The 17,531-nt window shown below is 39.3% G+C and overlaps 1 protein-coding gene across 1 annotated transcript in view; it reads right to left on the minus strand.

Annotated features, from left to right (window-relative positions):
- Nucleotides 1-4,802: 4,802 nt before the first annotated feature.
- The window catches only part of LOC122560501 (aminopeptidase Q-like), a 157,694-nt gene continuing 144,965 nt past the window's right edge, over nt 4,803-17,531 (minus strand). The window contains exons 18-20 of the mRNA XM_043711168.2: nt 13,816-13,956; nt 12,409-12,487; nt 4,803-11,062 (exon numbers count right to left, since the gene is read on the minus strand). Of these exons, the coding sequence (XP_043567103.2) occupies nt 10,910-11,062; nt 12,409-12,487; nt 13,816-13,956 (373 nt within the window). The 3' untranslated portion in view covers nt 4,803-10,909. The remainder of the gene's footprint in view (nt 11,063-12,408; nt 12,488-13,815; nt 13,957-17,531) is intronic.

Raw genomic sequence — 17,531 nt, forward strand, 5'->3', positions numbered from 1 at the left:
AGACTGAGGGGTCCTGAGGAAAGTGGGAAACTCAAGTCTGGGATGTAGTTCATTGGATCGGGTCACTAAGGGATTCATAGTAGTGAAAGGGAGAAATTCAAGATTGAAGGGGATGATTTCTGAGAGGGAACTTGGAGCTCCAAGAGGGGTGATGTTCTTTGGCCTCTACATGAGGACAGCTTATGACCAACAAAGCCCTGGGCTCTGGGGTAAAGTTGAGACATTGATAGTTATAAAAAAGGGCTCCACAGGAATTCGGGGAGGTGGAAACGTCATCTGGAACAAAGAGATAGCAATAGAAAAAGGAACATGAAGAATTAGGGGATCATCCTATATTTCGGGCAGAATCTACTCACAGGAACTCAAAGTTGGAATATTGCCATTTTAGCTCGAGAAATTAACTATGCAAAAAACCTAACACCTTGTGCAAAGAGGGCAGAGTTAGCTACTGATTTTTCTTCATCAGGGTAGAGTAAAACTTTTAGAATTGAGGCCCTTTTTTGAGAATTGTCCAAGACTGCACATTAAAGAAATATGACCTACGTGATTATAACCATTAGTCTGTATTAATTATCTCCTTATCATGTTAGTGATGCAAATTTAATCAGACAAATACACTTAAAGCATCACCTGAACTTCTCATATCAGAAATGTGTTGCATAATTAGAAATGAAAGAGCTGCCACACAGGGGATCCATCCTTTACAGCTGCCACATTCTCAGACTGAACTGTAAGTATGCAAGGACATATTCTGAGAAGTATCTTTTCTTTGGTGGGGTAGGGCTATAATTGTTAGCTTTCTGGCAGGATTCTACTCTGCCAGTGTAGCATGAAAACTTTGCTTATGTAACATACATTGGGTTACCTTAAAGCTTCTTATGGAGGCATGACAACCTCCTTGGGAAACCTCCCTGTGATACTTTGAGACCATAAGAATAAGCTTAATTATGTTGGATTTCCTTCAATAAAATTGTGTTATCTTTCTGACCTTCCCCACAGATTATTTTCTTGGCGTGGCTGAAGGCATTGTTTCAAATTCGAAGACAGTAATTATAAGATCTTCAGCAGTAGCTGCCACCCAGTCTCTCGAGATAGAAACAGCAGGAGAAGATCCACTAAGATGGCGGAAGAAAATGATGAAGCCCCACATCTACAAGCCTCACTCTCTTTTTCTTCAAAAGTGCCAGCAACAGTTTAAGGTTAGGACCACTTCCCTCTCTCAAGCAAGGACAAAAGGAAGATTTCAGACTGATGTTGAATCAATGCCCTTTCCTGAAACTGATTAAAAAGGGTATTATCAAATTGAATGGGTCGTTCAAACACAAAGACCCTAATTATCTTCAATTCCTGAGGTATTAATGGCACAGTATAGGGTGTACAATCAACACATTTTTTGGATAAAAGAACTTTGGACATGTGGAATTCATATGACAAGGAAGCCATTCTGCTGTCTATATTAAAATCAACAAGAATTTATCTTATAGAGATGGAGGTGACATCAGAAAGCCATCAAGCTAGCTGCAAGTCAACCAAGTAGTCTAGGTAATAAACAGCAAATGGAAAACCCTCACAGAGTGAAAGACTCCGAATCTCTTCCAACTTCAAGCTCATCTGAGAACTAATATCCTGGAAATACGACTACAAGAAGCCTTACAGCTTACTGAGAATGCTTCACATTTTAAGGTAAAGTGTAACTGCATATTACCTCCATCTGTAGCCAATTGTTGTGTAGTTGACAGTCTGTATGAAATGTGGATGAGTGAAGTATTGTACCAAATTTTGGTTTAGAATTTGTGAATGAAACAATCCTTTTCATTTTTATATTCACGAAAACCTTGCTGTTAGAATTGTTTATTTGGTACACACACTGAGGGTAAGAAAACACCAACTATTTCAAACATTTTTATTGACCTTGAGCAGTAAAAAGGAACATTCTCTCAGACAGAATTTATGAAGTGACATTAACAGCTCTCATTTACAATGATTTTTATATTGAAGTAAAAGTACCAAAGACTAAAGGCACAGTCATAATTTTGTTAGATTATAGAAGTCCATGGTCACAGTTACCTAATATAGACAGTTGACCATTTATAAGCAATTTTCAGATGGTTTGTTAAGAAGCAGCAGTTTAGATGTGATGCATTATTTAATTAGACAAAGAAAGAAACCATGTGACCCATCATATTTGAGAACATTTTACAGGTCCCAAAGCCATTCTGTAGAATGGAGGAGCAGGGTGGCAGACCCCTACAGTTTTGGAGTGGTGGAGTGTTTGTCCCTGGTGTTCAACAGTCTTTGGTGATAGGCTTTCATGGTAACAGTCTTTGTTCTTCCCTTCACCTCATGTAGGGAACTCCTGATCTTCTCCCATAAAGATGGTGGCTCGTTCACCTGGATCCTCTTTCTCAATCAATTCCCTGCTCCCTGGTTGATATATCTTAATGTAGCCATCTTGGCCAATGGCCATGAGCAGTTTCTTATAACATCAGGTTGGCCTTTTGTACTCCTTCATTTGAAGGTTAGTTGTCATTCCTTCTCAAACTAAACATCCTATTCTCCCAAACACTGAGATGGTAATAAGATAGTGTGCGGCCGCAATCCCCCATTAGTCTGCAAGTAAACTTCAAGGGATCCATCAAAACATATTATCTTTGGAAAGTTAGAAAATACCACTACATTTCTAAACAAAAATCAAATGCACAAGTTCTGAATCAGCTTTTTACTACACAGATTATTTTTTATTTCATAATATACTTTATTCATAATTTTTAAAATATATTCACATAGCAGTTTGGTTCTGTGCAGTAATATATCAAGGAGACAAACATTGGCATTTGGTTCTATCTGTTACAGAGACGATTTCTGTAAGCCTGTTTTCTTGGATATTGATTGATTTATTTCCAACTCTTGAGTTCCTGGAAGGACAATTGGTTAAACTCAGAGTGACAGAGTTGATTCTTTGTGAAGGTATTCCTGGACAATTGGATTTGGCAAGTGACCTGTTACTTAGAGTCTGTAGGTTCTCACTGGTAAAGAGCAGTGTTTAACTGGAGATTTCAGAAAGAAGATGAGTATATGCTAATAACAATCGAGGAATATCTTGAAGAAATTCAAAGAAAATTTCAGTTCAATTTAACCTTGATAGCTCAGTCAGTAGGGCATCACGATTCAGAAAATCAAGAATTCAAATTTCTGTTTGGATGTTGCACTTTTGACTTGATAGGTTGAATAGATTTTTTTCTATGCTGTAAATGAACCTTCGGGAAAGTTTCAAAGTTGCAGAAACAATTAGAGAAAAAAAGCAACTGATCTTTCTGAGGTAATATTTCGCAAGTCAGTTCAGTTCGATCACCAAATCACCAATGCTCCCTGCTGAATTATCCACATCTTTTAAAATTGATAGTTTGGTCTTTCCTGAGGTTGTTCTCTTATGACACTAACCTTCTCCCACACTGCCTACAGAGTCCCAGGAATGACAACAATCTCACAACAAATTGCATTTATATAATGCCTTCCAAGGTATAGTACAGCAGTGTTACCAAACTAAGTTTGACATTGAGTCACATAGGGAGATTTTAGGACTGGTAACCAAAACGATTAATAATAGAGGCAAATTTTAATGGCCGTATAATAATATATATAAAGATAGGCTCAGAGCAGAAATTTCAGAGTTTTTAGGACTAGACAGTTAAAGATATAGACTAGCAATTAAAATCTGGGATGTGCAAGAGGCATCCTTTTGTCTGTCACCAGTTTGGTAGCTACACCGCACGTTCAACAAACCACTGTCCAGTTAATGCTGTGAACTTTCTTTGCATAACACTGGTAGGCTGAGAACAATTTCAATCATTATTTGCTTTCATGCTGACATTTCTACCCTACTCTACTGCAGTATTCCAGAGAAGCCAAAAGCAAATTGAAGGAACAGAATTTCATTTTCTGCTTAAGCATTTTACAGCCTTCAGAACTCAATACTGAATTGAAAACTTCAGACCATGAACACTCTCCTCCATTCTAATTACATCCTCTTAACACTACCCTCACTATCTTCAACAGGCCACCAGTTTTCATGGGTTTGTTCTCAGAAAAGCTGACCTGTTTTCTACCATTCAAACCTATCTGAATGAATCTGATCAGTATTCTGTCATAATGATTGCTGTTGGAGAATTAAACAATTATTGGGAGAGGAGGCTGCAAGCATATCCCCGTTGTGGATCTTGGTGGAGCGCCAAAGACAAGACTAAAGCATTCACAACCACCCTCAGCCAGGGGTACTGTGGATGATCCATCTCAGTCTTCCCAGCATTACAGATGTCATGTTCAGCCATTTCAATTCAATCCTTGAGACATCTAGAAATGCCTGTACATATCGGGTGTGGTCTGAGTAGGTTAAGGGTCCTGATAACATCCTGTAATACTGATAACTTGGTCCTCCAGAAGCCTAAATATTTCCAGCCAAGATGTTCCAGTATAACTGCAAAGCTGGTATCTCGCTGTCAATGTGGAAAGTTACCCAGTTACTTCTGAGCACACAAAACAGAATAAATTTAATCCAGATAATTACCACAATATTAGTCTAATCTCAACCATCAGAAAATTGATGGTTGATGGACAGATGGATTGTGCTATCAAATGGCACTTACTGAGTAATAGCCTGCTCCCTGATGCTCAGAATAGCTTCTGCCAAGACCACTCACCTTCAGACTTTTTTACAGCCTTTGTCCAAATGTGGACAAAAAGTCTGAATTCTGGCGATGAGGTGAGAAAGACTACCCTTGAGATCAACACAGCATTTGACTGATTGTGACATTCAGGCCACCTAGAAAAGTTGAAGTCAATGGAAGTCAGGGGCAAAGGTCTCCACTGGTTGAGTCATAACAACCACAAAGGAAAATAGTTCTGATTAATGGAGGTCAATCAGCTCAGCCTCATGATTATTTTAACAGGAATATCTGGGCTCAAATATCTACTATAAATTTCCAGTTATGTGCTTATCTTTTTGTGATATGAATATAAAATCATATAATCCCTCCTTTTGAGGTAGCCTGAGGCATTGGGCAGTTGTGCATGCCTCTGGGATGTTCAGGCTTTAAGGCCACTTGTGTGACATGCTGTCTATACCCTAATCTAGTTCTTCAGAAGTTGCATTTTCTTTCTAATTTTAGTTAACCTTGCACATTGTGTGATTCTTTGCGACTCTCATACTGCATATCATATGCTTAGAAATAAAGGTAATAAATTAACTTTTATTCCAAACCTTCCAATCTTTATTTCTGCCTAAATGTTTAATCATCTGACTGTAAATAATTTTCTAAAGTTCAGCCTCAAGGTCAGGGTTTTCATAATTTTCTGATTTAATAAATTTAATGACAAAAAAATTCCATTATGCCCGTTTGGTAGTCTGTTAGCTTTGCACAATAAAAAGAAAAAGTAGTCTTCAAGAGTTATACTCTACTTGAAGCTTTAACTCTGTTTCTGTATTCACAGATGCTGTGAGGAATCACAGATTTCATCGCTTGGATGGACTCCTCCACAGACATTGCCTGGGTGCCCATATCTCCTGGATACTCTGCCAGATCTTGTCCTGCTGACTGTTCTTCTGCCTTGCTGATGACTCCACTGGTTCATCATTGCACTGGGACTTAGCATCAACAGGCAGTCCCTCACTCCACTGAAAGTCTCAGGACAAGCCACCTTTGGGTATTGTTCCCTGTGGTATCGATTGACTGCCAGTCTCACTGTGTAGGGAATAACTAGCCATTAGATTTTAATGGGCCCAGGAGAAGAGTTAGATGGGAATATGTGGGATGTGCACTTTTAGTTCCTACACTGCAAGTCTACAGGCTGTAGTTAAAACCAGCCCAATGGTGTATAGTCTATTAACACCCAGAGTATCCCAGGAAAGAAAAGGGAGAGCAGTTATTGTGTTGCCTTGCTAACTTTCACCAGATCATTTTTCTGGTACTGATCTTTAGTCTTAGAGATGAAACAGGTAATATTCAACACCATTACTTCCTCTGTCTATTTTCAACATTATTTTTTAAAAATTTGTTTCCCTGAGCTCTCACTGACATATATCTCGCAGTAACCACAGTCTGACAGACAGCGTTTTAAAAACAGAACAATAATCCTAAAACAAAAACAGGATTTTCATTAATAAGCCGATAATGAACAGTAGGGTCAGCGCTGTACCCGATCAAAGGGAATGGGTTTCATCGGAGAAGTTCACTGGAATTTGAAAATGAATGTGCTGGGCTGAGTACAAGATTCTGTTTACAAAAAGGGCAATAGAAATGCTTGTAGGAAAATTCAAGCTTAAAATAGAAAAGCTAATACAAAGATGCGTTATGTACTAAAGTTGATAACAATACTTACTACATTCACTGTCAGAATTTATTCCTGTAACCCATTCAATCTTCCTAGCTTTATTTTGTAAATAAGCATTGGCTCTTTTGTGCACAAAAATGACACTTTATAAATTGAATAGTTCATCTGTAAGATTTTTTTTAAAAATATTTTAATTGTAGTAGTTTTTTCCAATAGATACTGTACCTATTATTGGTTCCCAAGGTTGGAAAACCATTCATCAACAGTATAAACTGTGGGTGCTAAATAAATATACTTTTAAAATCACTGTCTGTACAGAATTTCAAGAAGAAACAGTGTCTTTGATTATGAAAATATAATAAAGATGTTTCTTGGTGCTTGTCAACACATTATACAGTATAAGTATACTATAAAACCATGCAAAAACAAGTGAAAGAAACTTGGCAGATGAAGCATCAAACTTACCTCAAGATAATGATTTTCATTATACATTTGGTAAACAAAACACAAAATGATTGAACAAATGGGAAAGGTATTCAACACTTTTTCATTTTTTCAGGAATAGGAGGAAAACATAACTGATTCTATGAGACTTCACACCATGGTAGATATCCCAAGTGGTACACAGCTGATCAGAAAATTAGAAGTAATGGATCGGAAATATTTTTGATAAGACAGGTAAGTTTTTTTTTGTTGAATGTGTAAACAAGGTGACATAGATCAGCTGCCTGTTATACATCTTAATTTTCTTCTGTTTAGATTTCAAAGGGCACATAAATCAGGAGAGGTGTATGACAGTGGTCAATCTGATAACTCCCCATTTATACAGTTGGCAAATGCTAAAATTATCCTTCGGCTACTTGTTACATGCAAAGCTCTGCCAGTTTTAGGAACAAGGGGATTCAGTAATAGCAGTGAAGGAACTAGACAACATACAAGTAAATAGCAGGAAAAGGTACATCGTTTTCAAACCACAAGGAATTTAATAACTTCTTGGTGGGCCTGATGGCAGGTTGAGCATTTAATTGAACAGGAAGGTGGGTGCGATGCTCGTTAAGTGGGAATTCAGAAATTAAATACAGTCAAGGATGCTTGGAGGTTTTTGGGGGATGTTGGAGAGTCTTCCATTCTAAGGCACTCAGTGCATGATCGAGGGACGCAGCACTATGGAGATGGGAGAGAGGGAATTTGCTGAGAGGCATCCCCCTGACTTTGCTGCCAATGTAGCTTTTTTGCAACGTTCTGCCCACCATTTCACGCAAGCACTGGATCCATTTTTGATCCTGAGTGTTGGGTGGGTGGAGTATAGGCAGCAGCTCCTGCCACCCAGGGTGCAGTCAAATAATGAAGAGCTGTTGTCCAAACAGAGGCTGCCAGCTCCTGATAGATGAGATTTGTGGGAATTCTGTGGTCATGTCAAAATAAGTGTTTACTTACTAATATTGTTATTTCTAGAATATAGTTTCTTCCAATAAGCAGTGCAACAAATAAATACATTTATAAAGTGGACAGCATTTGTTTAATTCTTCAATTAAAATAAGAGAAGAAAGAAAAATATAATCTCTGAATGCTGGAAACTTGGAAAAGTACGATTTAATAAAGGACACTTGGTATTGATTCTGAAAGCAGAGATATTCTTTATCTAACCTGCTGGAATCTTTATAAGAAATTAACGGCACAGTGGCCAACATAAATATGTTGACAGCATTTACTCAGATTTTCAGAAAGCTTTCAACACTGTTCTATTATTGATGATTAAATTATAAGGCAATAAATCATGGAATATATACATTGTTGGATAGAACATTGGATTTAAAAAAAAACAGAGAAGACCAGATCTTTGCCGCTACTGATGCTTTCTGTCTTGCAGCTACTTAACACTGAATGGTGCTTTAATTGGCTGCAGGCAGAGCTTCAATCACTCACTTGAGAAACAGTGCCACCTCTGATTGGCTGGCAGCTCTAGTCCCAGTATTGCCACTGGGATCGCTATCAACACTGGGACTGCAGGCAACCTCATGAGGCTAACTGCTAGACCTTGCCGGAAAAGGTAGGTTTGGAATCTTGAAGTAGGAATGGGAAGAGAGTCCTCGGGGTGTCGAGAACATGAGATGATGGGATTAAGGAATGCTTTTGTCTGAGTCAGAATGATTTTAATCTGTACATCCAATTAGTAGATCCAATTACATTTTGACTTGTTTTATAGAAGACCAAGAATCTAAAGATGTGTGTGAAATGGAGAGTGCTGTCGAGAAAAAGTGCTTTGGATTTCTAAATCTAAGAAACAATAAGTAGAGTGCACAACTGCAGATAAAATGGCAAGGCTCTGGACATTACACAATTAAAAGAGGTAATTTTGTTGCAATTTAAGGCGTTGATCAACACATCTAAGATACTGTGTATAGTCCTGCTCCTTTAATCAGAGATAATGTTAATATGGGTGAGCAGCAAAAAAAGTTCTGTGTGACAGTAAAGAAATTGGGTTTTCAACTTTTGGGGTCACTCTAATATTCAGGTCCTGAGTTGAGAAGAGAAAGCAGCTTGTCTCATCCAGAAAGCATATTTGGAGGTAGCTGTCTAAATAGTGAAGAGGATGTTGTAAGATGACTGACATGGTACAGGCGAACTGTAATGTGTCAGGCCCCTGAAGTTATAAACTATTGCTAACTAATGCAGTGGAGCAAGAAAGGCAGCAGGCAGCATTCACATCTGCATTGGATGCAGCAGTAATACTCATAGAAATGATTGCGAGTAAATGCATAACTGGATGGGGAATATGCACTTGTGATTTCACTGGATGAGAATAATTTGTGAAATGCAGTAGCACTTCATGTTCAATGAGAGTTAAAGAGCTTGACATTCAATGTATAAAGGCTTATGTTTTTAATTTTAAACAACAGTTTATAGTGACCAGATATGGAATCAAATATTTGGATGGTATGTAATATTAAGGGCGTCATGAGTGTCTATGTTGATAGGACTCACATATAGGACTATGTGTTACAGAGAGATGCTAAGTGTCTATGATGAAAGGTCAGCCAGGCTTTCTCTGGGAGAGAAGTGGTTGGCTTGGGAGCCACTTGCGCTTGTCCCCATGTGAAGTGCCTGGTGATTGGAGAGTCATAAATCACCCTGCTATGCATGTCATTGACCTATGTGCCAGGCCCATCAGTTGGCCCATATTCTTATTGCCCTCCTCTTGTAAGGATGGGGCTCACTCTGTGCCTAGCCCTACTCCCAGTGGAGTACCAGGTTCTACAATGTACAGGATGTCCTTGTGGTTGAATCAGGTATCTCCTCCGCATCTACAAAGGCATTTAAACCCTTCAAAAGGCCAATGATCTACTTGATGGTGGCCCTTGTAGTCATACAGTAGAAGTTCTACATGTCCTCTGCTCTTGTTTTGGGGTTGTACACAGGGGTCAGAAGCCATTACTTCAGGGAATAATCCTTGTCCCCTAGAATCCACTACAAAGGCATGGTGACCAGAACAACTGACGCATTTGGAACATGCATAATCTGCCACAATGGTCACAAATCCTTTCAGGGATTGGAACACTTTCCTGTTCACAGATTCTGAGGCAGCTTTGATGGGCATATGCATACAGTCAATGACTTGTTGCATGTGAGGAAATTTAGCCAAGGCCCCAAAGCAACTACTGCCTAAGCTTGACTGGCCCTATTGATTGTGAACCGGATATATAGGCCAGCCCGTACAGCATATAGCCTTTTTGCAGCAAAGGGATACTAATTGAGGGAACTCACATGGTATCAGGAATGAATCACAAGCAATATCTTTTGAGTACATCATCTTTAAAGCTACAGGCGCTGGATGTCCATCACTTCCCATTGGCATCAACCCCTCCAGCATATGGCATTTGTACTCAGGCATCTCCATTAAGTTTAGCCTTTGATAGTATATACCTTGAATGGAGAGCCTTTGTTGTGATCACAAAACTGCCACATTGGCCCCATGAACACTCCTCTTCCATGTCTGATAACTTCCTCAAATTCCCCAACTGCTGCACAGATAGCTCCAAGCAGTTGGAAAATTCAGCAAAATGGTTGTCAGTTGGTTGTTCAACAACTTGAATCAACTGCCGGTGATCTGTCAACTACTGATGCTTCCTGCAGTCTGCACCTGGTGACATTGGTTGAAGTTGGGAAGACATCGAGAAGCTGACCTAATGCAGCCACATTCCATGTACAAAACCATCCCCAAACCATCTCTATTCTTACCTCTCCAGGGCCAGTAACATCTTGCCAAATAACGTTCTAGCCAGATTTGTTTTTGTTTATTAAAGTGAAGTTGTATATGCTGGTGAACGTGTTAAAATTTAGCTTTTATATCTGGAAGAAAAGTTAAGCGCATCTTCTACTCTCAACTAACACTAGAATTGTGCAATAACCTAACATGAAAGGTGATTGAAGCCATCAGTACAAGTGAGTTAAACAGACTTTTGGAGAAAGAAAACATGAAGGACATATTACAAATTAGGTACTTAGGATTGATTCATGAGAAAACAATAGTCTTGTTTTGACTCTATGGACCTTTAACATGTTCCTGAATTTTAGTACTGATTCAGTTTGCAGGTATGTGTTCACTCAACCAATTGTGAACTTCAGTATGAATTTTCTTATTCCAGTTCAAAAGATCCCGTGAGCCAATGATGAGCTGTTGAACGGTATGTGCCCATTCTTCTTCTTCAGCGGTACTGTTCAGGAATAATTCAAACTATAAAAGAAAAATACGAATTTAAGAATAATAGCCATAGAGATATTGTACAAATAATAGAATATTAATGATTACTGTTTTGTTTTGGATTTCTTGAGAAAATATACGTTAGTTGGTATGAAGTGGACTTTTCCACCCTGCCATACACTGGGCCATCTTGGCAAAGACAATGGTTTTCCTACCTTAAGGGATCTGCCCAGTCTATTCTTCTGTTCCTGAAACCCTCACTCCAAGACTATCTCACCTTCAAATATATCTATTGTACTACTCTTCTGGTCATCTCCCATCCACCACTCTCTCTGTAAAATGTTTGATCCTCTAAAACTGCATTGCTTGGTTCTTCTGCAGGATTGTCCCAGTTGCTCAACACCTGTATTTTTGCCGACTTGTTTCCCATTAGGGAACAGAGGGAACACAGAATAATACAGCGCAGAACAGGCCCTTCAGCCCTCGATGTTGCACTGACCTGTGAACCAATTTAAGCCCATCCCCCTACACTATCCCATCATCATCCATGTGCTTATCCAAGGATTGTTTAAATCTCCCTAATGTGGCTGAGTTAACTACATTGGCAGGCAGGGTAGTCCATAGCTGAAAATGTGTTGCTGGAAAAGCGCAGCAGGTCAGGCAGCATCCAGGGAACAGGAGAATCGACGTTTCGGGCATAGGCCCTTCTTCCTGAAGAAAGGCCTATGCCCGAAACGTCGATTCTCCTGTTCCCTGGATGCTGCCTGACCTGCTGCGTTTTTCCAGCAACACATTTTTAGCTCTGATCTACAGCATCTGCAGTCCTCACTTTCTCCTCCAGGGTAGTCCATACCCTTACCACTCTCTGAGTAATAAATACATCCTCATGTTTAAATTCATTAAGAGGTCCATCCCTCCCTCCATCTGTAGCCCCCTCCAATACTACACAATCTTGTTATGCTTAGGTTAACATTTTACTGGATTTAAGATGATGACGACACTGGGTGGCTCTTTGCGAACTCTCCACAGTTTAGAGAGTTCATACCTCAATTTTCAGTATGACATCTCTAATTTGAAATTTAATGTTGATCTTGCTTTGTGCACCTCCTTATTAGCCGTTCCTTGTATGTGTCACTCTGTCTAAACACCCTATAATCTGTATGTCCTTGTATGCTATGATACACATGTACTGCAAGCAAACAAAACTTTTCACTGCACTTAGGTACACGTGACAAGAATAAATTAAATAAAACTGTCAGATTTTGGCTTTGTTATTAATTGTTCTTTTAAGAGCCATTTAAGCTATCTTAAAATATAGTATTCAATAGTAGCAATAGGACAGCATATACATTTGCAAAGCTTATACTAAATGTTCATACCTCTTGTAATCCAAAATCAGTTAGGAGCCCTTCACTAACTGTATCAAGTAAAGTCATCAGTTCAATGTGATAAGTAGAGCTAAAATAAGAACAAAGGTAATTTGAAATATAAATATAGTGATGATTGTATGTAAAGAATATTATTAGTTCATCTTGCCTCACTTTGTAATATTCTTGCACTGGAATCAGAAAGTTGTGTCTCCAAATCTCACCCAGGACTTTAATACATAATGTAGACTCATGCTTCAAAGTAAAACTGAGGGATTATTGTATTGCTGGAAGTGCTGCATTCTGGAACAGACATTGAGATGTTGTTAAATGGGCAGAAAAGTTCCCATACATTATTTGAAGGGGTGCAGGGAGACTTTCTGAAACTTTGACCAGCATGTTTTCTTCTTACGCAATTTCATTAAATCAAAACTGGTCATTTGTCTCATTTTGTATTATTCATTTGTGTGAAGCATTCTCGGACATGCTCCGAACTCAAAAAGTGTAATTTAAATTACTGTAGATATCAGCTGTTCACCATCAAGATGGGGATTTGCATCCCTTTTGGACACAAGGGGCGAAAATTTCAATCTACTGTTGTGTCAGTTTTATATGTAACTAGTTTGGACAAAGTTAACTTAGTGGCCACTGGTCTTGACTGTTTAGCACAAACTTGTTGACAACTCAACATTACATGAACAAGCTTTCTCAGAGGCACCTAAGCTGGTTAATGTTAGAAATGGAAATATGTCACAATGTTTCGAAGTTAGAGCTGTGAAGACTCCAAAGGATTAACGAATGTATTCCCTTGGAAACAGTGTGCAGCCCTTTCTTCTCAGCTCTTTAAATTCCTTAAGTATGATGTGACATATATTTAAAGCAACTGACAGAAAAATTTGAGGGATTTGAGAAATTCTATTGCCCATTGAGTGCTAGTGGTCTGGAGGTTATTGCTTGAAAGGAGACTAGAGGCCGAACCCCTTATTGCATTTAAATTTTCCTGAATATGCAGTTGAAGTGCCATAGCCGATATGTCTACAGACAAAGATCTAGAAAGTTGGTTTATGCTGGGTAGATCTTTCTTGGCTGACAGAAACACAATGGGTTGAATGACCTCCTCTGGTGCTGCACATCTATCTATATTTCTAAGTTTTGATATCAAAATTCTAATTCTGCACTTGTCAGTGAATATCCACCATTGAGTCAATAGAGTACAGTAATAAGCATTGCCAAATCCAAAATTGGAAGTTTTTTCCTGCTGAATCAATGTGAAAACAGAATTCTGAAGAAGATTTTTTACACGTGAATGATGACTGTTAGTAATTGATGCAATCTGTAAATAGGAAAATTCAGTTGCATTTGTTAAAATTATGTATAAATGAATCAAAAGCAAGTGACAGATAAAACTTGTTGACTTACTTAGTATTAATACTATTCCAGTTTGTTCTTAAGAAGTTCCATGCTAAAGCCCAACCAATTGGATTTTCTGCCACTGACTGATAAACTGTATATGAATGCTTCTCAGAGACTATTAACTCACCCAGAGTATAGTGTAAATATCTGTGAAAATAAAGTAACATTGATAATTATGTTTTCTATTCTTGGTGAGGCAATCAAATCTAATCTTAAGCAGAGGTCAGCAGTGATGCAGCAATTGGGGTTGAAGCCTATCATGCCTAGCGGGTCTTAACCCATCACAAGGAAGAGCATGCCCAGCATGAGGGAAAGCACACCCAGCACAGGGGAGAGTGAGCTCTCTTGAGAAAGCCCAGTTTTCGCAGGCCCGTGGCTCAGGAAAGGACTGTAATGTTTGACATTTTAACTTTATTTCTTTACTTTCCTACTTTTATGCTGAGAAAACTGTAGTGCTGAGTGTTTTAACTTATTTCTTTATTTCTCACTTCTGTAACTAAGATTTTGTACCTTGGTCTCTGCACTAAGATGGCACCGTGTGTGGTGACATTGTACACTTTTCACTATACTCTTGTGCCCTGTACTTGTGTACATGTGACAATAAACCTAAGTCTAACTCCAATTAAGTGACTTATGACTTCAGCTGTGTAAAGGCCCTGACACCATCCTGGCACATACAAAGGTAGAACAATAATCAAATACCGAACTTGTCATTATGCAAATTTACAAAATTTCAAAGGTTTATAGAATCTCTTTAAGATATATTTTTCCTGTGGCTTTACTCACTGATATTGAAGGCCAGTAATTCCCAAATATGTCAAGATAATATTAAAATTCTATGGAATACAATATAATGCAAAATAAGTTTAAATATCAATTCATAAAAAATTCTAAAAATTTGTTATTAAGATAGGGGCATTGATCAGTTTTGCCCTGGAGAAGATAGTGGTAAGCTGTGTTTTTGAACTGCAGCATTAATTGGGGTGTAGGGACATAAAAAGTGCTGTTAGGGCAGAATTTTGATCAGCAACAGTGAAGGAATACCAATATATTTTCAAATCAGGATGATGTCTGACTTGGAGGGAACTTGCAGGAGTTAGCATTTGCATGCATCTACTGCCTCTCCTTCAGGTGATCGAGGTCATGGACTTGGAAGGTGCTATCGGAGAAGCCTGAATGAGTTGCTGTTACGCATCTTGGAGATGGTAAGCACAGTTATCACTGCGCATTGGAGGTGGAGGGAGTGAGTATTGAAGTTGGTGGATGAACTGCCAATCAAATAGGCTGTTTTATCCTAAATGGTGTCAAGACATTTGAGTCTTGTTGATGTTGAAATTCAAAGGGAATAATTAGATTCTCCCATTCTTTAGATGGTCATCACCTAGCATTTGTGTGGTACGACTGTTACTTGCTACTTGTCAGCCCAAGCCTGGATGTTGTCTTGCTTATTGCATATGGACATGACTGCTTCAGTATCTGAACTCTTATGAATGTGCTGAAGACTGTGCAATCATAAGTGAACATCCCCACTTCTGACCTATGGTGGATGAAAGGTCATTGATGAAGCAGCTGATGATGGACACAACCCCGAGAAACTCCTGCAGAGATTCCTGGAGCTCAGATAAGTGATCTCTAACCACTATAATCATCTTCCTTTGTGCCAGGTATGATTCCAACCAGCAGAGAGCAATCCCTGAATTCTTTTGACTCCAACATTTGCTAGAACTCTTTCATGCCATACATGACCACTTGTTGTATTAATGTCAAAGACAGTCACTCTCATTCCTCTTCTGGAGTTCAGCTCTTTTGTTCATGTTTGGATCAAGGCTACCATGAGGTCATGAGCCGAATGGCCCTGATGGAATGCAAGCTGAGTGTCAGTGAGCATGACATTCTTTTGCAGGTACTGCTTGATAACGCTGTGATGACATCATACTTCATTTTGCTGGTGATTGAGAGTCAGTTAATAGAGTGGCAATTGGCTGGATTGGATTTTTCCTGCATTTTGTGGGCAAGACATAACTGGGCCTTTTGCCATATTATTGGGCAAATGCCAGGGCTGGGTCTATACTAGAACATTGACTCAGCACATCTTGCTATTTGGTGTTGCAAATATTTCTTCTTTGTCCTGAAGAAGGGCTTATGCCCGAAACGTCGATTCTCCTGTTCCCTGGATGCTGCCTGACCTGCTGCGCTTTTCCAGCAACACATTTTCAACTAAATATATGGATGATAATGGAACAGTGTAGGTTAGATGGGATTCAGATGTGTTTCACAGGTAAGCACAACATCAAGAACCGAAGGACTTGTACTGTGCTGTAATGTTCTATGTTCTATGTGTTGGGTTGTCTCATTGTTGAGGATGGGGATATTTATGGACCCTCTATCTTCTGTTAGTTGTTTAATTGTCCATCATCATTTATGATTGGATGTATAGGACTGCAGTGCTTAGATCTGATATGCTGACTATGGACTCATTTAGTCATACCTATTCCATGCCCTGGTGCTGCACCTGGCATGACCTCCTGTATTCTTGATTGAAACAGTGTTGATCTCTTGGCTTGATGGTAATAGCAAAGTGGGGAACATTTCGACCATAATGTTACAGATTGTGGTTCAATACAGTTCTGTTACAGTGCTGATGGCTAACAGTACCTCATAAATAAAAACTGCAAGAACTGCCAAGCTGTAAATCAGAAACAAAAATAGAAGTTGCTAGAAAAGCTCAGTTCTGGCAGCATCTGTGAAGAGAAGTCAAAGTTAAATTTAGAGTTCAATGACCCTTCCTCAGAACTGCTGAGTTTTCTATCAACTTCTATTTTAGCACCTCATAAATTTTCATTTTTGAGATGGTAGATCTGATCTCATTTAGCATTGTGATGGTGCACACAACGGAGGGTATCGTCAATTCGAAGACTGGACTATAACTCAACAAGATAGTGGGATGGTCAATCCTACTGATGACGTCATAGACAGATACATCTGTGAGTAGACTTTTTGCTCTCTTTTGTTGCTTTTTTTTATTCACTCATGGGATGTTGGAATCTCTGGCTAGATAGCATTTATTGCCCATCCCTAACTGTCCCGAAGGCAATTAAAAGTCAACCACATTTCTGGAGGTCTGGAATCACATGTAGGTCAGACCAAGTAAGGATGGCAGTTTCCTTCCCTAAAGGACAGCCAGATGGGCTTTTTCCAACAATTGGTCATCAATGGACTCTTAATTCCAGATAAAAATCACACAACACCAGGTTATAGTCCAACAGGTTTAATTGGAAGCACACTAGCTTTAGGAGCAACGCTCTTTCATCAGGTGATAGTGGAGGGCTCAATCCTAACACAGAATGTATGTCACGGTAGACGCTGCATGACGTGTCAGCGTGTGGACATAGATACCACCATTACGCGTGGGGAGACCTCCCACTTTGTACATGGCAGGTACTCATGTGACTCAGCCAACGTTGTCTATCTTATACGTTGCAGGCAAGGATGCCCTGAGGCATGGTACATTGGGGAAACTGAGCAAAGGCTATGACAACGGATGAATGGGCACCGCACAACAATCAAAAGACAGGAGGGTTCCCTCCCAGTTGAGGAACACTTCAGTGGTCCAGGACATTCAGCCTCGGACCTTCGGGTGACCATCCTCCAAAGTGTACTTCGGGACAGGCAGCAGAGAAAAGTGGCCGAGCAGAGGCTGATAGCTAAGTTCCGTACCCATA

This window comes from Chiloscyllium plagiosum, unplaced genomic scaffold (assembly GCF_037043375.1).
Source record: "Chiloscyllium plagiosum isolate Xiang-an unplaced genomic scaffold, Cpla_swu_hap1 HiC_scaffold_2, whole genome shotgun sequence".
Lineage (NCBI taxonomy): Eukaryota > Metazoa > Chordata > Chondrichthyes > Orectolobiformes > Hemiscylliidae > Chiloscyllium > Chiloscyllium plagiosum.